General features: G+C 34.0%; 1 protein-coding gene across 4 annotated transcripts in view; it reads left to right on the top strand.

The window, feature by feature from the left end:
* ATP11B (ATPase phospholipid transporting 11B (putative)) overlaps positions 1-21,192 on the top strand; it is a 101,025-nt gene extending 79,833 nt beyond the window's left edge. Inside the window, exons 28-31 of one of the 4 annotated variants that reach the window (XM_033126677.1) lie at positions 64-229; positions 2,700-2,785; positions 12,926-13,056; positions 17,493-21,192. In XM_033126677.1, coding sequence (XP_032982568.1) covers positions 64-229; positions 2,700-2,785; positions 12,926-13,025 — 352 coding nt within the window. In that variant the 3' untranslated portion in view covers positions 13,026-13,056; positions 17,493-21,192. Of the gene's footprint in view, positions 1-63; positions 230-2,699; positions 2,786-5,595; positions 5,722-12,925; positions 13,057-17,492 lie in introns of those variants that run through there. The other 3 variants (XM_033126687.1, XM_033126696.1, XM_033126670.1) reach the window with 3 other exon arrangements.
* The last annotated feature ends 1,015 nt before the right edge of the window (positions 21,193-22,207 follow it).

The raw sequence follows: 22,207 nt of genomic DNA, 5'->3' as shown, positions 1-22,207 counted from the left end.
GATATCTTGATAAACTATCTTGTCAGTTTCTACTTTTATTAAGCCCACTTTCTTTCTTTGCAGGCCATTTTCAGGCTCCCAGAATATGTACTTTGTATTTTTTCAGCTCCTATCAAGTGGTTCTGTTTGGTTTGCCATAATCCTCATGGTTGTTACATGTCTATTTCTTGATATTGTGAAGAAAGTATTTGACAGACAGCTCCATCCTACAAATACTGAAAAGGCACAGGTAACCATTTTCTATATAGAAAACCTTTTATTTAGGGGTTTTAAACAATGACTAGCTATTATTATTATAATTTGCTTATATCAGAAAATAGGAAATTATCCATTTCTGTATCAGGCATTTTGCAAGATAAATATTGTTAAATCTGATGTTTTTAAAGTTGTTTCTTATTGTTTCTGTTAATTTTATGACTCCTGACAAATTATAATTTTTTTAAGTTACATTGTGTTAATGATAGAATTTCAGGTTTTTAAATATAAAATTATTATGTCCAGATAATAATAGTAAATATGTTTTAAATAGTATTGTCACAGCATTTTATCAGGTATATATAATTGGGATAGATATCTATGTCTTTAGAAACATTAGAATTCGAGTAATACTTTTTTCAGGTTATATTGTTTTCAACTAGAGTATGAAATATACATTCTTTAACCTAAATAATTTAAAGAATGAATTTTTATAAAATACGTTCACTAAGCACATGTTAATAAATATTATGCTACATACAGCATGTTATATAGTGTGATCTGTCACTTGGTAGCTCTGTGACTTGAAGTCTCACTATCAACGTGGATAAAATTATGATAGAAATGTCTATTTCATTACCTTTGTAATGAGAATTAAATAAAATAATGTCTAAACACATAGTATATGGTCAAGAAATGGTAGCTATTTAGTTGAATGTGCCTTTTTTGTGTATTTGACTTGTACGTGAACTAGAAGTCTATCTTAACTTGTCTTATTATCCTCAAGAATACATTCTAAGTAACTTTTATGCCTTGTTAAACAGTGAGTTTATTGTCATTTAGTTCTGCCTAGGTTGAGATTTTTTTCTACACGTTTGCTACATGCCAAGTAAATTTTGTTTAAATTTTGGAAATCTAGCTGCATATTCTACACATAGAAAAGCGCTTCCTAAGTAGTGATTTGAGTTAGGCTTCCTAAACAGTGTATTGGTTTTAATTTCAGTTGATCATATGAACATTTCTTTAACATTTACTTGCTTTGGTAACTCAATCTTAAGCAATATACATTTTAACACCATTGAAGCAGCATAGGCCTCTGAAACCTGACAAAAATTTAATTCAAATACTGTTTTAACCATTTATAAAATATGTCTTTAATCAAGTAACTTTCCTAAGCTTCAATTTCCTCCTCTGTAAAATTAGAATAATACTTACTACCTTAAATGATTGTTAGACCTAATGAATATAAAGCACCTAACCCTGGGCCTGTATGTAGTAAGTCCTCAGTAAAAACATTATAAGGACGATGAGGATGTTGCTTTGTAATGTGGGTCTCCAAATGGGGCTGAAAAAATTTGCACAATTGGTTCCTCTGATTGCCAATGCGTATATTTACATCAGTATGGAAAAACTATTCCACTCTGCAATATTTACTTAAATATATATCAGAAAGATTTGCGTATGTTTTTTAATCTTCAGAGATAAGTATTTATAGTAACAATACTATTTTTAGTACACTGTCTATTATACTTTTTCTGACCTTTATGGAGAACACAAACTCCCTCTCTTGGCCTATATAAAGTTATATTTCACCAAAATATATTAATGGCATCACTTTAAAATTTTATTCTTTATTAAAGTAAATAATCTGACTTATTTATGTTTACCCTTAGTAATTCTACATTAGACAGTGCATTTGCAAACTGATGTATTTTCATAGAGGTTTCATAATAATAATAAAAGGTGATAGTTCTTGTTACCTTTGCTATAGCCTCTTTCTAAAGGATTACATAGGAAATATTTGGTACGTTAAGGTGGACCCTTAGACAAGAAAAGGTTAAAAGTACTTCATATATTTTGGGTTTTTTTACCATAGGTTCAAATTGATTAAAAATGGAATGTGCAGATAAGTCAAACATTTTATCTGTGTGAAAGCTGGTATAATCTCTTTTTTTGCCCCACTAATTTACACTTAAATGACTTGATAGATGTTCTGCTGTAGTCTAGTCCAACGAGGAAATCTCTGCTTTTACTCAGGGATCTTCTGGCCTGTTTGGGTTTTGTTTTTGGTTTGTTTTGTTTTTTGCTTAAACAGTATATGGTCATTCAACTCCCATGTGTGACATTATTCTTTTGCTATAGGCTGTAATCTTTATTATTTCAGCCTTATACTGTCACCTTTGATTTTAAATGATGAAGAAATGGTTAGAAAGTTGTTAGCTACTTCATTGTTTACCAAAAGTAGCGAGAAAAATCATATCAAAAGAAGAGTTGTCAGCATTTATTTTGAACTTTGTTTTTCTCCAGAGTTAAAATGTGGTGTTAAGAATGAAGAAAGCCAACAGCCTACAAATGTCAGTCATGTATGTGTATCATGTATGATATTTCCTACTCTTAGAGGAACAGATGTGTCTTTACAAAGCTTGTCCTGTGTCTGTCTCTTAGGTGATGAATACAGCTCACTGACTTGTTGTATGTCCCATCCCTTTTCTGTCCATTTATAGATGTACTCCAACACAGTTGCTTTAAGTGACGAGTTCATCGCACTGCAGCCATTGTCGAGGGCAAGGAATCAGCTGAGCAAACTTAGGTAGAGTAGGAGTAGAACCTTGTTAACTTCTGCATGCTAAAGGTCAATTAAACGATATTTAAAAGATGGGCAGAGGCATGAATTAAGAGTGGCATTTTTTGTTAGCACAGCTCTGTCTCTAATTTGACCTTTATGAATATGTATGTTAAAACCTTAAAAAAATCCATTTCTTCTTTGAGATGAAAATTCAGCATGATAACAGGACAGATCTGTACTTTATTACATGTTTTACACCTTAATTACCTTTTGTAGCACAATTCTAATGCTTCTGCTTGTCATATTATTAATATTTTAAAATGCTCCTGCATGTTGAGTAATTTAAGCTACAGAAATGCATAAAATTTAAAGTTTTAAGTTTCATTTATTTGAAAGTGAGAGTTGCCCATTTTTTATCTCACCTTAATCTGTGTTGTAAATACATGTGCATATTTGTCTTTGTATATTGTAATGGCTGCTGAAGCATTTCATATCCTTGCTACTATTTAGTGCATCTATAAATAGAACAATATATTTTATATCTCTTACATATACCTTTATTTCCACAGACAGATTCATTCTGTCCGTTACCACAAAAACTAACCAGTAGTTTAGAGCTGTCTTTTGATGGAAGAGAATGAAAGCTTAAATCCTAGAATTCTTCATATTTAGATACCAAAACTATATAGTATTAATTTTAACTACAGTCAGGTTTGAAGAGAAAAAGTAATATAACTAAATTTTTTAGTTTTTACACTCTTCAATTTCTCATCCTGTATCTTGAGAATTTTCAATTACATATGTATGTATTTTTTTAAATTCTTTTTTATTCTCAAGTTTTCTAATCTCAGTATTCACTTGATCAAATAAATGGCTTTGACAAAGCACCATTTAACCTCTTATGTAACTGTGAGTTCATCATTTTAAGCTCTTCTAAAATTTTATCAAACTTTCCAATTTTATTACTTTTACTAGCCTCAAGATTTTTGAAATATTCTACTTTGAATTACAAAGATATAATAATTGTAGGTGAATATACAAATGAGTGTTTAAATAGTAGTTAACTAAGTTTTATGTTTAAAACAAGAACTAAAATCAAAACACACTTGAAGATTTGTCTTCGCCTTTGGTAAAGCCAAGTGTGTATCACATTTTATCTGTATTTTCCTTTCTGAAAAGAGTGAGTATTCATCACATTTTTGGACATCTAATTATTTAATTCTAAGGCAGTAAGGGAGCTCATTTTTTAAAGAACATTCTGGCAAACTTTTGTCAACTGAAGATAACTTTTGCATATAGAATAATCTTAATATTTTTATGAAATCCTAGTTTCACATATCATGTTGGCTTAAATCAAGCCGCAAAAAAGAATGAGGTAAGGAGATCATAAATTAGAGATCCTAGGCTCTGTAATAATATAAGAGAGCAGGAAGCTTGACAGTCATCTGTGAAAGAACACAGTGAGAGCAGGCCATATTTGTCAGGTAGCCTTTGCCACAAGCCAGTCTCCAGTCAGGTGGTATAACAAAGGGGGAAGTGCCCTGTTGTGGCGACAGCCAGAATGCTCACTGCTCTTGGCACTGCTTCCAATTATGTCCTAACCAAATTAGTTCACCTCTCTAGCCTCCAGGTTCTTCACTATCAAATGACCATTGTCCATACTGTGATCTGTTTACTTAACTGTTAGCATCAGAGAAAAACAGAAAGAAGAAATACAACCAAAGGCCAGGCAGAAATAACAGTTGCTTAATTAATTGAGCAGTGAGTAACAACTGGGTGGGCATTTGCTCACAGCTGCACAGGAAGAACAAGTTCCCACATACATCTGTCTGCTGATGCATCCTATGAATTTTGAATACATCTTGTTTCTGAACTGCATTGAACAATGTTCCTGGGTATGATCCTTGGTAGCTTAATCATTTACAGAGAGGAAAATTGTGTGGGGATAGTGGATATCTTTAAGAGCTTTCAAATCTTTAATCAGGTTAGTTCTTCTTAAAAACCGTTAACACAAGACTATTAACAATTTCCTTTTGAATAAAAGAAAACTCATTTTGAGTACTTTCCCCTCCCCTGTATTATAGGCAAAGCTGTCTTTATATAAACTTATTGTACTTGTGAAACCAAGGAATTTGACTACTTTTTTATGTATGTAAGAAATTCACCATAGCATTTTTTTCTTAGAAATAAGTACTGGTCAGTCCTAAGACTGAGAAAATATATAGAAATGAGGACAATTTTGTTTTTTATTTATTTAGGACATTATTTTTATAATTTAGCTTGGCTATGGGCACATACTCCTTAGAAGGTCTCTAATACAAATACAGAAAAACTAAAGAGAAATTTGTATAAATTAGTTAACACTCACAAAAAAAAGTATTTCAAATTAAGGATTAAATTTGTTTCGTTAAATCAAGTCAATCCCCCTTTACCCACGTGTCACACTTGAAAGGCCACGTGATTAGATTAGAGAAGTCTTCTGAGAAGGGAGCATGAGAAGTGCAAAATGGAGCGTACCTTTGCAATAAGAAGCTTACATCTTGGTGGCAAGGAATTTGTGTAATAGAAGACGTTTAATTTTTTTGAAGGAAACCTGGTTTTCATTTAACTTTGTGCTCTGGAAAATCATGGCTTTAGTTTGTGTGCTTTGTCGTATGCCCCTTAAGAAGCTGCTATTAGCTCTCTTGTGACAGTAAATGAATGTAGTGGTGTGTGAACATTCATTTGTGCCTCTCAAATTGTGGACCCCACTTGCCGTTTTGATTCTCAACCTATATACAGTGAGAGTATTATTGCTCAGTAATGTGAGATTTGTTGCTTTTCTGTCCTTCCAGATGGAAGAAGATAAGGGTTCAGTCAGCTCAGCATATGAATTTGCTGAAAGCAAGCGCAGAGGGGAGGACAGTGGGCACCTGCTAGCTGAGGCTTGCAGTCAGCAGGGCAGTTCCTGCGTGCACTCGGTAGTACTGCGCTGGACCTTCTGGGGACGTATCTGCTGAGTTCTCGTGGGGGGCGTGCTGCGGGAGAACCGCCTGGCGTTCCACTTCTTACTTGACTAATGCCTTCACTGTTTCTCATACATCGTTTTTGTTCACTCGTTTCCTTTTTGTGATCTTTACTTTTTTTATGTGTCCATCCTGAATCTTTTGTTCATCTTCCTTTGGAGTTACAGTGCTAATCATACTTCATCTCAGATTCTAATCTAGTAAAATAATCCACAAAGCAGATAATCCACGTGGGACCTAACTCTAGGAAAGCTGTAAAGTTACGTATGTCCTCTGTGATCATCGGTATTCTCCCAACCAATTGTCTTATATTCGAGAACTTATTCCTTGTCGCTTCTCCTTTTGAAAGTATGTCACGCTAGTTCTATTATTTCTAAAATCAGTTTCTCACTTCAAGCTGTAGTTATGTATCATTTTACACACCTCGATTTAGACACTGAATTACTTATCTAAGTCTACCTCTTGAGTCGAGTGATCACATGAATGAGTGCTTAGGCTTAGTACTGAATAACTTTCTGTTGACTGATATTCACCAAACTCTCCATTCTTTTCACAAGCTTTCATAGTTATAACTTTGTAATAAAAAAAAAAAAAAGTATGAATTGGTGAGGGCTTGATTCCCCTCTTGAGGGATAAACCCTAACAACCACTTCTAGACCTAATTGGGGTATGCAGAATATTTTGATTGGTAGTTACTATGGAGGATGGAAATTCTTACCACTGATAATTATTTCTTTATTTGGCCTGTTTGCTATTTTGTATATTGTACACCATGTCGTTTCATTAGAACGTTGATGAGACACTATTGGAACTTAACTCTTATTTATATCAATTAGTCTGTGGTAAAACTGGTTATACGTCATTTCACTTAAAGTCGCAGAACCCAGGTATCAACAACTATAAGTGAGGTCTTACAGTAATTACTGGTCAAGAAGGTGCTATTGTCCCATCTGCAATAAGCCCACATAAATGGTGAAACTTGAAAACAAAGCTACTTGAAGATTGTAAATATTAACTCGACTATAAATCAGACCACAGAACAGGTACAATAATTTGAAAAATCTGAATTATTCTGGAAGACATATTTTTAAAATTAGGCTCCTTTGGTGAATTGTCATAAATGGAAAATGTTGAAGATAATTAATCAACTCTCAGTTATTATTATTAATTGAAAAGAAATTCAAAAGAATTCTGAATTTTTATTTTGTTTTGGGGTGCTTCATATGATTATCTTGACAATGCATTTATCTTGTATTTTGCTTTGATAAATATAAAAAGATTTTTAGTTTTTAAAATATGCCCTAATTGGGCTGCATGGGAAACTCAGCTGAAGAACTTGCTGGGTAAAGAAGCGAGTTCTTGGCCAGGATTTGTATTATGCCCTGAATAATCCACAAAGCAGGTAATCCACTTGGGACCTAACTATACAAAAGCTGTAAAGTTATGTCCCCTGTGATAAAAGTTCGCCAAAAGTTCAAGTTCAAGTGGATATTTCGTAAGACATGGATCTGGTGCTCCTTTGCTTTAGTATGTCCATTAAAATGTACAATACAGTTGAGAACTGAGTTCTTAAAATGCACCTATTAAGTAATGGGCCTTGTTATTGTTACTTTTATAAAGTGAATATTCTCATCATCCTGTGATATTTGGTCTCTTCCTATAAACCAGAAGCCAGAAGAATCCTCAAACCATGAATATGATTTTAGTAAAATTGCTGGGGGTATTACTCTGATCTGCAATTTTTTTTCCTGCTTATCACTGAATTTTAATTGGTTGAATGAAATATATCTTGAATATTTTTCTTGTATATTTCTGCCTTTGGCATGTATTTTTAGATAAAAATCACTTATAAAAAATAAGTGTCGTATAATACCCCTCTTCTATTTTTTTCTGTCTTGAAATTGCATCTGTTTATCTAATCAAAATTTGGTCAGCCTTGTCAAATCAGGCAGAAAGTTACGCTGAGCCCTGAATGTCACCGTGGGCTTGGGTCTTCTGGTCATCCCCCTCTACGGTCCCCTGCCTCTTAGGCCTCTATCGTTTTGTCATTTGTTTTGTCTCTGGATTCCTGTTCTGAATGCCCTCTTTCCAGCAACCCTAGTGATAGCAATGGGATGCCAGGGCTACTGACCTTTCACGCTGTGCACCAAGGTGCTTCAGCCTCAGTCCTGGAACCTGCCACTACCAAAAACAGAACACATTTTAAACAGTTTCAACCAATTACAAGTCACCTTCCTCTCCTTCTGTGACAAAGATCCAGCTACTGCCTCATTTACCAAAGTAGTGAACTACAAAAGGCACAGGAAACCTTCATGTCCTTTACTCAGTTGTTCGTCACTAAAAGCTACACTTTTCTGAATGAGTAAAATTCTGTAAGCAAATAGAATCGAACATTTAAAAGACCAATATTAATAAGGCTGCCACCAGTGGCCGGACCTAGAGGCATATGACACTTTACAAAAATGTTATTTTCAAATCTGTGCTGACTTACTGAGCAGCTTTTTCATCTAGAGATTGAAATTAAGAAAAATATTAGTATTGACATTATTTCTACCAATTATCCTGTGACATGCTGTAAATGATTGATACTTAGAAAACTGAATTCTTAATAGCTGTGCCATGACTTGGTTCATTAATTAGTGCTATTCTGCTTTACGCTCGCCATTAAAATTGAGCATTTTATTATTTTTGACAGATACTGACACTTTTCTTAACCTAAACTACAAATTCCTAGTCATATTTGTTATTTATGTCACCACATTATAAAAGTAAAGGAGCCTCAGTCTTTTTGAAACTAGGAATAAACCAAACTATTAAAATATGCTTCCCTAATAAATATAATTATCGCATGCTTGTTTTCATAGTTAAATTTATGCCACACATACAGAAATCTCTCTGGAGATCCCTAAAAGACAATATGGAGGTATTTTATCTATATTTATAACTATCTTTCAAAGTTGTTTCTTTTACTTGGAGAGAAGGAAAAAGGGAAGAGAGTTCAGAGGAGTGAACGTGAGCTTGAGACATTTTGGTGAAATAGGCCTTGAGTAAGACAGGGCAGTTATCTAACTGCCATCATTAAATGACTCCATCTTACAATTCTGAATAGTGAGATAAAGCTATTACTTGTTTTAGGGGTATTATTCTTAACCAAATTTGGAAATCAGTAGTGTTTGATTACTTTTGATCTCATATTAAAAAGCTTTCTTGAACACAAACTTTTCTTTTTCTTAATATTAGTTTAAGGCTTCTTTCCAAATATCTCTGTTAAGGCTATGCAAGGCTCACTTTCATTATCAAGTGTATAAAACAGTTTTAAGGGCAAAAGAACAAATATGGTTAATAGTTCAATGATTCTTATCTAAATTTAAAAAATTATTTGATTTGATTGGTAAGGTGTCATAGGAGTGATGAAAAACTTTAGAAATGTATAACAATTTTCTAACATGTAGAAGATTTAAGGGAGATATTTTGTAGAAGCAATAAGAGAAACTTCTAAATGTTTACCATCGATATAAAAATAATGGAAATAAGAGCAGTGAGCCAAAATTTATTTCAAAAGCCAAATTCTGTAAAGATGAAAATTTGTATTAGCCATACATAGTCATGTTGAATCTCCATAGTTGTTTGGCTTGGCAGCCCTTCTGGCTCTAAGTTACATGGTTGTTCCTGGGAAGCAAGTGTAGTGGAGAGTGAGTCTCACCAATAAATCAAAATTTCTGGTAAATTAAAAGTTACTTTTGATACCACCAGGAAAGGTCTCACTCCGATTATCATACTTTGCTTTTTTTCTTTTCTAGTATTTACAATTGGTCGAAAAACAAAAACAAAAAGCACTGTTTCCCTCTTCTTGCTTTGAATGAAATGAGATCTAAATGCTCCACCCCAACCCCACCCCCAGTTATACTGGCAACTATGGCTACATGTACTCTGGCTGGGCTCCCAGTTCCTGAATATGAGATCAAAGATGTGTATATGGGAAAGTGGTGGAGCTTGGAGGTTTGCTAGAGAACAGTGTGGTGTTTTCTACAGATAGCTATGCAGAAACACAGTTAACCAGCCTTCAGCATTTTCAAAGCAGCCAGGGTTTTTATCTCTTTAGGGAATAAAAAGGAAATATATTTTCCTAGTTCAAAACATGATTTAAAGAATTGTGTTTTTTTATAATTTTGACATTTCAAGATGTTTACTCTGTTAGGTTGCCCATATATTAATACCTGTCCTTAGGTTTCAAAGTGAAAGGTGACGAATGCAAAACAAGATCATTACTTAAAGTCAGATCCAGAAATAAGCAGTGATCTGCACATACGTGGACACTCAGAAAGAAGCTGCTGAGGTTACAGATGTCATCTCAGTGCATCCCCAGCAGCTGGCTGAGCACCAGCTATATGGGCAAAGCACGTGTTAACCTGAGAAGTGCCCGACAAATTCCCTGCTCACCCTAGTTTCTGGTCAAGTTCAGTGCTCCCCAGATAAATGTGAAGGACCAGTTTTGTTGTCTTCAGTTTACAGTCCATCACAGACCAATACTTTTATAAAATACAATAAAAATTAATTACTAGGAAATGAAATTTTTAAATTATTTTAAAATTATTTTTAGATTCAACAGTTAACAAAGGTATTCTGTCAAATTGCCGTAACATTTTCTAACATCTTACTCTCACAGACTAGAAACACTTAACCCACCCATGAGCCATCAACAGTGTTTTTGGACCAACACTGATCCATGGATCGCGCTTTGAGTCTCACTGGTCTTTTTGCAAAGGGGCAGAAGTAACAACTACTCTCTCTTACACTTCGAGTAAACATGATGAATACACATCATCCTTTTCTGCCCACACACAATTATTACTCATTCTTTTCACTTAGCCTGGAATGCTCTCTCCCCCATCTTCAGCTATTGAAATCCCATCCAGTCTTCAAGATGTATACAAGTGCCATCTTTTTCTTCAAATCTCTCATACCCTCCTACCAATACAACAGCTGTGTTTGAACTTCCCCTCTTCTTTCTGATGTCTGTAGTGTGCCTCATATCATGATTATAAGAAGGCAGTATAATGGCATGGTAAAGAAGTTTGGGCTCTGGAATCAAAGACACTAAGACTCAAGCCCCAGCTGGAGTGACCTTAAACAAATTCTTAACCTCTCTGTTTCCTCACCTGTGAAATGTATATGAGTATGGTGCCTATCCCAAAAGGTTGTTGCGAGTTTTAAGTGAGATGATCCATGAGAAGCATCTTACACAGGAACTGACACGTACATCATAAACATTCCATTAATATAATTGCCATTATTATTTGTTCCTGACTCTCTCCCACACTCTTCTTTACTCTTAACTCACTAGATTGAGAGCAGGGTTGCTAGTCCCAATAGGAACCAGCACAGCGCCTTGTTCAAGAAATAGCAGTTGAATTTAAGTGCTTGTGCCATTTAAGTGATGCAGTAGAATCCAGAAAAAGATTATTGCTAGATGGAGAGGTGGGGAAGGTTCTGTGGAGATGATGGTGTGTAAACTGACCTTGGTGCATAGGGGTAGCGTTCTGACCCTAAGTAATGACAGGCACTGACTCATTCCTCCTGATAAGGATTCATGTTCCCTTTGGGGTCAGGGTCTGTTACTGAACAAACAAGTTTGAGAATTGCACTGTGTCTAGCTCTTCCCTTGGAGACTGACCATGCACCCTGATTTGTTGACAATCCTTCACTCAAAATGTGTTTAGACCTTCGCTGAACTAGTGTTCCCCAAACTTAAATGGCCACAGAACTGTTTTTCATGAGATGTCTGTAAACATCACACAAAATACAGTTTAAGAACACAGTACCATAATGTCCTGAACCAAGGGTATAGTAAAGAAAGAACAGGTAAAATTTCACTCTTTCTCAGTGCTTATCAGGTCCCAGGACATTGGTGCAATCGGGTAATTGCCAAACAGGAACCACATTGTGTTGCAGTGCTTGGTATTTGACAGGATTACTCTGAGCGGGGATTTTGCAGGACGTCCCCAGTTCCTCAGGTTGAGAATGCCAGGTTATTTACATCCCATCACATCCATCTCTTCTGCCCATTGTGAGCATGTCTGCAAATGTCCCCTGTTGCCATGCCTGTACTCAACACTTGGTGATTCCCAACCTTCGTGAATTGCAAAACTCGAATGAATTTATTTGTTCTCCTTCCTCTATACTTTTGAAAGATTTGTTATACAGTATGTTATAAATGTAAAGGAAAGGGAATGAAAATAAGTGTTTAAAATAACAAACTTGGAGAAATTTAGGAATTCCGTTGACTATCAAAACCAGGGTTGGGATTCATTGAGCTATGTGGTCATACCATTTTTTCCCCCTAATTTAACAAGATTAAAATTATTAGAAGTGTGGCTTAAAGTTATCTTGCTGGATTATTTATGTCTGAGACAATATAAATCTTGCATACTTTCACAAATTCATTTTTAAATCTTAATACTACTACTTAGTCACTTGGATCTATTTTAATACTTGTTCCATCACTTAATTTTTAAAAAGTAAGATGAGCCGATTATAGGCATGGTTGGCACTTAATATTGCTTAGCAATTTGCTTTTCTTTTTCCAATTGTAATTATGCGTGGTATATGTAGAGAACCTGGCACATAGCAACACTACGTAGTCTTTGCCACTATTGTTGTGGTTTTTATTGCAGTTGTTGTTGAAGACTGGGGTTAGGCCTTGCTTGGTTGTTATTTCCCAGTCTTCAAAATAGTTCACACTCCATTTTTCTTAATTGCTAGACATTTTTAATTGAAATTGCAGGAACATTTTACCTGTACAAACACTCAAAAATTAGAATTCATTAAGTTTCTGAGTGTTTGATGTAAATCACTTGGATCATAATAAATTATTAAAATAAGATATTAAAATCCAATTATCTTTGCAGATTTAAATAATATCCAGCTGCTTGTTTTTATATAATTATTTTACTTGACCTCTAATTCGGGACACAGGGCCTTTTAAATATTTCTGTATGATTACTCTTATTTAAATAAGCCTTCCATATATTTCTACATTATAGAAAACATGTATATACATTACTTTTAGTTTTAAAGTGCTTGTCATAATTTTCTTAAATGCTTTTTGGAATTCCAAATCTACAAATAACTAATTTTTTTCTGCTTCAAACTTCTCTAGCTTACTGAAACAAATTCAAGTATCAAGTGCTTGGACTCCATGTGCTGTTTCTCAGGAGAAGCAGCGTGCACATCTGTTGGAAGAATGCTGGAACGAGTGATAGGAAGATGTAGTCCGGCCCATGTCAGCAGGTGTGAAATTTCTCTAAGTAGCCTTTGCTGCAGATGAGTAGCTTATAAACTGGAGCAGATGAACATGTATGTCTAGATACCTAATAAATCAGCAGTGGTTTTTACCAACTGAAGCGGAAAGTGTGATAAGTACTAGCACTCTTTGATGGTAGATTTCATTTTGTGGTTTGGGGTAAGCGGTGCTTTCACTAACAAAGGAAGAGAAAGTACCTTTGAAGAGACTTTGCATCTAATGAACAAAAATTTTGCTTTACAATATTTCTAAAACGTGAATAGGAGTTTTAGGAATATATACGTATATATATATGGTACTCTTATTTGGTTTTTATAACTTTCTTTTTTTTGATTATACTGATACTGCTATTTTAGTTATTTGTTTTTTTTTTTGTTTGTCTCTTGTATTTATAAAATAATCTACCTATAATAGTAAAATCAAGAGTTTGCTTTTCTTATTGTTCAAGTATATGTTCTTGTCAGTCATTTGAGACTGAGGTATTTATAAACACGCAAGGCTGTATTGCTGCTCTCCTACCCCTTTTTATTAATATCTCCGTAATGAGGTTTTAAAATGAGTTGTGGTTTTTAAGTTTTTACTTGGTATTTATGGTCTAATTAAAGTTTATAAGTTAGAACAGGCTCTTTAAATTATGATTTAAAAGAATCTTAGCATTTTTGTCTCCTCCCAAATCTGTTTCTTAAAAGATTTATCAGTGCTTGATTTTGTGGATCATACGAAACAATATAACTTTTTGGTAAATTCCACTTAAATTTATTTAAATGTGAAATGGATTCATTTCTTTACACATTTACCCGAGAGACATAATATTATTTAGGATATTAACTTTAATATCATTTAAGGGATATTAACTAAATATTACTATTTAAAGGATATCAACTTTTCACACTTTGGTGTTCTTTAGGTAAATGAGATCCTGTTCCTAAAATCAGAGCAGCAGTGCACTAGTGTGCACGAAGGATTACAAATGGGCAGGGGTAGGTCGTGATTTTCATTGTCCACAGTATGCCATGTGAATAGAGTCACTTCTCTGTGTGCCATGGCTTGGAAAAGGTTGGAAAGTATCCTAAGAGTGCTACTTTTACTTGTTGATAAAGAAATTTTCAGTATTTGGTTAGCTTTGTGTTTTAAAAATGATGAATATGATATATCCTTCATGTATGATAAAATTCAGGTAACTGTTACTAGCAAACTTGTTCACGCCCACTCTGCCTTTCGTTATAGCCATGTCTTTATGGTACAGTTGCATATATTATAAATAGCATTCATATGTTAATACAATGTCTGGTTCCACTCCCCATTTATTGATTATAACATGTAATCAAAACTATTTCTATAATGCTGATATCATTTTGTAGTCATTTTATTTTAAATAAGAGAATTATTATGAGCAGTTAAATTTATTGAGACTTATATGTTATGACTTACACAAATATAGTGTAAAATGCATAATGAGAAAGCAGCTCTGTCATGTCCCCAGACTAACAAGTTTCCCAAAGGAAGTTCCAGAAAGACCTAATTTATAATATTATTTTACTTAAGACAGCTTTACTGTACGAGCTAAGGTGGGAATTAGACTAAGAGACTACTATAGAACTTCACAGAATTTATAAAATGTCTACTTAAACAGGAAGTTCTCTTTAATATACATCTCCACTATTAAACACAAACAAAAAAACAAAAAACTAGAACTAATGTTAAATGAGCCAAAAATGTTTTTCTGCTTTATGTATATTCCCAGTTTCCTGATATCAGTATTTAAGTAATATGCCCCCATTACTTTTCACATAGCCATTTTTTTGTTGCATTATCCCTTTTGGACCTGCCCCAGAAATTATGGGATTTATTTCATTATGTTCTCTTGAAGGTAGCTGTTATCATCTGTATTTCTTTTCACTTAAAATTATACCATAGTCTTTTCTTTTGTAGGATTTTATTTTTTTAATTTATCTAATAAAATGTTTAACAGTAATTAATACCCTATTTGACAGATTATTAATACCTTCCAATTTTGTCCAACATCTCAGGTTATAATTATTGGTTACTACTTTCATTATCTCCGTTTTTTCTTCAAATGAATAATCTAAAAAGTCTTTTGATATCTGTTCATTTTTTTTCCTAGTGAATAATATCATACAATATGTAAAACCACTTGGTACTTTTCATAGGGCTTCATGAAAATTGCCATAGATCCATTAACATTCTATTTAAACTTTTAAAGTCATTTTGATAGGTAGAGTTTTGTTCTATTTTTCACATATAGTTGTGTTAGTGAACTATGTTTGGCATTGCTATTTTGATTTGGAGCAGCCTGTATTCTACATTTCTATTTCGTGTCTAATTTAAAAGGTAGGGCAATGCTGGTACCTCTATCACCAGATGTAGACGCTCTTGGGCATTTGTCCCATTAATATATTAAACATAAAAGATAATGGGCCTCATTTGAGAAGTACAACTAGTGCTTTCATATGACAGATTTTTCTTTTATCATCCAAGCACAAAAATGCTACTTATATTTTATTAATTGATATTGTCAGAGGAATATGCCATATTGCAAGCTTGGTTTCAAAGGTAGCATCATGGTGCTATAGAGAGGATATGCCATGTTATACCCTAAAGCAGGAGTGTCCAAACTTTTTTCAACGGTTTTCACCAAGGGCCATATGCGGTAAAATACACAAACAGCCGGGCCACTCACTCGAGGTGAAGTACGTATTGCCTCACCTGGTTTATTTAAGTAAACTAAATATATTTTTGCAATTTGCTGCGGGCCAATTAAAAATGGATTGCGGGCCGCAGTTGGCCCGCGGGCCGCAGTTTTGACACCCTGCCCTAAAGGGTTGTACTTTCACAATAAATGATTTTCTGTATGGGTTTTATCAACAGGTACTTTATCCTAATCAAAACTATTAACTAAATAGAATGGAGTTAATAGCTAATATGTAATTAAGGTATTTAATATTCTGTCAAATATGGTATTTAACATATAAATGCACATGTGCTTTGAAAGGGTAAAAAAATGAAGGAAATCTTACCTAACAAGATTTTTCTATGTAAGCAGTGGTTGGAAAGAGGAAAAATTAATATAAAACATTGGCAGTTTGGGAGTGGAAACGACTCCAGATAATAGGGGTGTGGGTACTTACATTTTATCATATGTGGGTCTGAGCATATTTTTTCTTGTATAAATACTTACTCTAAGAAATGTTCATAGTCTCATTTCATTCATATATTTTACAAATACTGAGTGCCTACTATGTACCAGGTACAGTTGTAGGTGCTAGAGAGATTGTAGTGAATAAGCCTTTCCTTAAACTAAGGCGGATATTGTTTAAGGTTTTCTGGGAATTATAAATTCTGTAAATCACTGGTAGAGTTGTTGCTTGTTCATCTTCCTCTTTGTCAACTTTGTAAAATTTCTAGGTCCCAAACTTCATTAAGACTGTATTCACCTAATCGATTTAAACTTGAACTGTATACAAACAGAGTCTCTAGGAAACAGCAGATATTTGACAAAAGCGAATTTGGATCATTTTAAATGCTAGTCTCTTCTTCCAACATCTTTGGTTTAGAGAAAGTGGGAACCCCAGAAAATTACATAAAATATATGTATTGTTAAGTGCTTTTAATTTTCTAAGAAAAGCCACCTTTGACTTGGTAATCCTAATATTGTCATTAAAATAGCGTAGGCTGTTTTAAGTGTGGCAGGCTATTTTTGATCTTGAATTATTTTAGCTAAGTTAATACAGATGCAAATTAAGTATTATGTAATGAATTGCTATGGGCTTTATCATCCAGACAGTAGTTAATTTTTCCAGACTAGTAGAGGATCATTTGTTCTTAGTTAAGTGAAAAGCCTAGTGACTTACAGGTATCTTTGATATCGGTTGAATAAACCATTCACTACATTCAAGCTAATTACACTAAAATCTTCAGAATTTATTTGATAGCTAAAAAAAAAAAAGATAATGTATGAACATACTGCTATTGCATACCAAAGCTTTTGGTTAAGTGTGATTTTTGTTTGCTTGCTTCTGTGATGTCAAAATATACCCTAGCTACTTTTCAGTAAAACTGAATGCATATCTCTGAATAACACACTTATTTCTCGTTGGATTAAGATTTTAAGAGCGTCTCATGCTTTCCTACCTATAAAAATTGTTTTAATGCTAATGAATGTTTTTGGCTAATATTTTATATGATGAGTAGAGTATTATTTTTCCCAAGTTTTGTATAATATAAATGGGATGTTTGGTCATTCAATGCTAGTGTGAAGAACTTCTCTTTAGCAATGAAAAATGAATCAATCAATTGTTTTAATACTCAAATTGCATTTTGGTCCTAAGTTTTAGAGTAAATTTTTTTCTCTATTAAAACATAGGTCCTGATGAGCCAAACTTTTCTCTTATTGTTCCCTTAGATCATGGAGTGCATCGGATCCTTTCTATACCAACGACAGGAGCATCTTGACTCTCTCCACAATGGACTCATCTACTTGTTAAAAGGGCAGTAGTACTTTGTGGGAGCCATTTCAACTCCCTTTCTAAAATTCAATGTGATCATCCTGGTAATGGCCAGGACTGAAGAGTTACTTTCTGAAATCTGTGGAATCGTTCATACCCACTCAGAGTTACAATGGCAAACAAACAAAAAGGCATCACGTGAACCACTGTCAACCCCCATAATTTTAATCTGAACATGTTAAAATTTGTGAATAAAGAGACACTTTCCATTTCTCGTCTGGGTTGTCCCCGTGCTTATGGGACTCCTAATGGCATTTCAGACTCTTGCTAAGGCCACTATATTTTACTATCAAGGTAGAAAAGAGAGATAATCCCTAGTTAATTGTATTTTTTAGTATTAGCTTAGGTATTGAGTCTTCTATTTAAATCTGCTTCTGTAAATTATGCTGAAAAGTTTGCCTTGAAAACTCTATTTTTTTATTAGAGTTATATTTGAAGCTTTTCATGGGAAAAGTAAGTGTGAATAGTAAGGAATTTTGGTCCCTCAGTGACCCATGTTGTTAATTCATTAGTGCTTTCTAAGTTCATAGAGCACATTAGGACAATGCATTTCTAACCATTATTTACTGCACTGTGGATAGTAAACATATACCAATACCAAACTCCTCTAAATATACTGTAACACAACCAGTCAAGTTAACCATATACATGCAAAGATACGTGTACATATCTTACACGTAAATTGGAAATCAAGTCCGTTCAACAGATTTCAAATTGATGTTTACTAATATTTTTATGACAGAATATGAAGTGAGTAAATTAGGTATCATTAGCCTATTATGATTTAATGTGTTTATCATTGGATCTTTTGCATGCTTTAATCTGGTTAATATATTTAAATTTGCTTTTTTCCCTCCATCTGAAGGCTCTGTTTATAGTATTTTATGACACTGTTGTAAAGTTCAACTATATCAATAAAAAACAAGTTTGGACAGTATTTAAATATTGCAAATACTTTTAATTATATAAATCAAAATATTACGGTAATTAAATCAATAAAAAGTGAAGAGCCTCTGTCTGTGGCTTAGAATTGCTCTTGCCTTTCGGTAAGCTAGATTTTAGCATAAAGGATTTCAGATAAGAATCCTGTTATTTTTAGGTTAGTATACGTATCTAAGTTGTAGCGGACTACCACAGTAAAGTGAAATCTGTCCAGGGTTCCATTAGATGGTATATTTTTAGGTGTGGCTATAGAATGTAAATGAAACAAAGTCTAAAATGCTAAATTTTATGAGGAAATGGCAGCAATAAATTAAAATGCTAAGAATCATTCATTAATCAAGTACATATTACTGTATTAACTCACTGCACTTTGATGCTTAATTTCCATCCTGAATATATCATGTAGATCCATTGTTGTTATTTGTTTTGATCAAAGGTAATGTTGTTTTAAAGTTTGGAAATGATTGTTGGTTTAGAACTATTGCCCAGCTCTAAGCATATAATGATTGTATACATAGACATTTTAAACTGTATGGAAATGGTTAAATAAGGTTTTGCCAAATTTTTCCCTTGAGAATGTAATAATTCCTTTTTGTAGACTTATGTGCAACCCTCCACCTCTTTCCCATTTCATGAATATAAGACTTCTTGAATTGGGCTGATGGGGAAAGATTGTTAGAGTCAAGAATTAAGACTACCTTTGTTCACTGGTAAACTATTTTCTCCCTAATGTCACATTTGCCTGTTTCAATGTAAGGATATTAGGTTATGAATTTCAGACTAAATACTAATTTTCGTACATAGGCCTTCTTTAACTTAGATATTCCAAAGTTGGGTTTAAGAAGAAATTGTTTTTCTGGAAATACATTAAAGGGATAATAAACTACAGTATGTACACTCACCAATTCAATTCCAGAAGAGGACATATTGCAGAAATATTCAGTAATTTAGTGGAGGATAATTTGCTTTTCTCAGAATCTCTCATAAAGTGTTCATGTAAGAAAATGACATTCAGTAGTCCGGCATGACCTCTCCCTTACAGTGTTTTATTTGCCATCAGCTAAACTGACTACTGACACTACAGGACAGCAGAGCCATCAGGCGGTCTGTGACCAGCTGCGGAAGGCAGGGAGATCAGCTAACATACGCATTGTGCTTACGATGTGACTGATGTCACTTTTTGCATTCACTGTTCGAACTTATTTAAGAACTTGATGTAAAAACAAGTAAATGCATCATCCACTGATAATGCTCATCCTACTCTGTTGTTCAAAATCTATTCCACTTCAAGGAAGAGTCTTATAATTGTAAAACAAGGGGTTTCTTCTATTTATTTAAGAAAGTACCAGTGTTGTCTATAAGATTTCAATAGTTTTCTAGTGGTGAGAGTCATACTGTGAAACTATTACTACATAACCAGTAATCACAGAAAATTTTCCCTTTGCATATTCTTTAAAATTCTTTGGAAAGTATGATGTTGGTAATTAATATACTTTTATCTGCCAAAACCAGAGTAAGATGCTGCATGTGGTATCGCTAGTTGATGGTCTCACATCTGTTTGCCTCGCTTGCCTTGGCCTAGTCTGAAGGCTGTAGCCCTGAAGATAGTAGCAAGCACCAAGTGAGCCTCCAGAATCGCCCGTCAGCTGCTTTTGGTGACGCAGCAGCCTGCCTCAGCCTTAGCAAACATTAGTCTCCCCCTAGCAGGTGAGTGTCGGCCAGGAGAGCTACCCCGGCCTACTGGGGGATTGAGAAGAAAAGGGGGGAGAATTTACAGTTTGAATTTCTCTTAAATACCCTCCTCCTTGAATCTTAATCTCCATGATATCCTAAAGTTTCTGGACCTCTTCCAAACTCTGGCCCTGTCCTGAGTTGGAAATTTAAACAGAGGCACATCGCCCTATTAGGAAATACCTTTACTTAGACCAGGCTCATTTCTACTGCATGAGACTGAAATCGGGCTTGTGTGAGAAATTTGAGACTCCTTGCTAGTAGGCAGGAGTCAAGGTCAGTAAAAAATTTTAAATTAACACCAAAAGTTTTTAAAATACGCTATTCTGAAAAGTTACTGGAGTCTGGGGAAAAAGAAAATGACCCATGTTTTGTTTTTCCTATAAAGATCAATTTGGAGTACGATATAAGCAGGTATTGATAAAACTAACACACCAAAGACTTATATAAAACATGTTTTATTAATTTTGGTCCCCGTTTAGAGACATTTTCATTTCTATCTTGAAATTAGTCATCAATTTTCATAAAAATAAAACATTAACAATTTGTTTATGTGAGATAACTTGAATGATGTTCCTACAAAAATAGATCATAACTAATGATATGGTTGTAATAATGGTGATTGTAAGATTTTTATGAGGAATTCGTAGCTGGAAACACTGTAGCAACACTTAGTTTAAAATTTTGGAACTTAGACACACTGTGGCTGTCTAATACAATCCTTTAACTTTTTTCTGCATTTTCAGTAAATTTAGTATATTTATTGTACAGTTCTCAGTAATTTTTTAAAGTTTATGAAATTATATTTATCAAATAAAAATTTTCCTATATAATTAAAAGTGTTTTTCAGTCATTTAAGCATGTTAATAAGCCTCTCTGCTCATCACAACCAGCACTGCCAAATTTGTTTCAAGTGAAATTTTACTACATTTAACCTCCATTATAGTACTGGAATACCATTATGCCTTTCACTGACTGCACTTTTTAAAAATCTAGAAGTTTTTGGGTTATACAGGTTTTATACATCATCAGTACAGCTCTTGAAAAGGGGCCTGATAGAAATGCATCAACTGTAAAGACTGACACACTTCAGCTAGAAATTGGATCATTCATTCATGGCCCGCCAGTGTGCGTTTCAAAATGCTTTGGTCCATTGAAAATATGTGCTTTCTTTAAAATATATAATGTATATTTATATATAAAATATTCTAACCTAATGACAACCGTCATGCCTAATGCTTTCTCAGTTGCCAATTAAAACACAATTGTTTAACCTACTTTTTATTAAAAAGGTTAGCTGTTGTCTTTGCCCAAGTGTTAGTATTTGCAAAGGATGACAATGTAGGATATATAATGTATTTTTCTTTCTGCAATGAAATATGATCCTGGACAAGTCAGTTTATCTAAGCATCTGTTTTTATTTTAAAAGGAGTTGAAGGTTTAGATGATCTTTAGGATAACTTCAGTTTTTAACTATTGTACAATAGGACAAATGATGTTTTTTAATGGATAAGAAACTTAGGACAAAAAAATTTTTTTGAGCATTTGACCTTAAATTTAATGAATTCAAAAAGTTTGTTTTATTTTGAAGTGCTGATTCAAAGAACGAAGCTACTGTACGTGGAGATAAGTTCACATGTGTCCGAACAGCTCTTTTTGGAAGTGGCAGAGGGCCCTCTGATAAATCAGACTTTTTAATGTCATTTTTTTAAGGTAAAATGGTTTGTTTTTGAGTAAAACTTGTAGACAGCGAAGCCCACAGTGTAGGAATATATTCTGTCACTCTTGACAAATCTGCACGTCTGTGTAATCCCTGCTCCAGTCCAGATAAAGGACCTTTCCTGCCCAGGAAGTCCCCATTCCTGCTTCGCAGTGCATAGTCTTCCTGCCTTTGGCAACCATTCTTGTTTCCTGTTTCATAGGTAAGTGTTACCTGTTC

Source organism: Rhinolophus ferrumequinum, chromosome 2, assembly GCF_004115265.2.
Source record: "Rhinolophus ferrumequinum isolate MPI-CBG mRhiFer1 chromosome 2, mRhiFer1_v1.p, whole genome shotgun sequence".
Classification (NCBI taxonomy): Eukaryota; Metazoa; Chordata; class Mammalia; order Chiroptera; family Rhinolophidae; genus Rhinolophus; species Rhinolophus ferrumequinum.
This window is presented reverse-complemented; position numbering and strand designations above follow the sequence as displayed.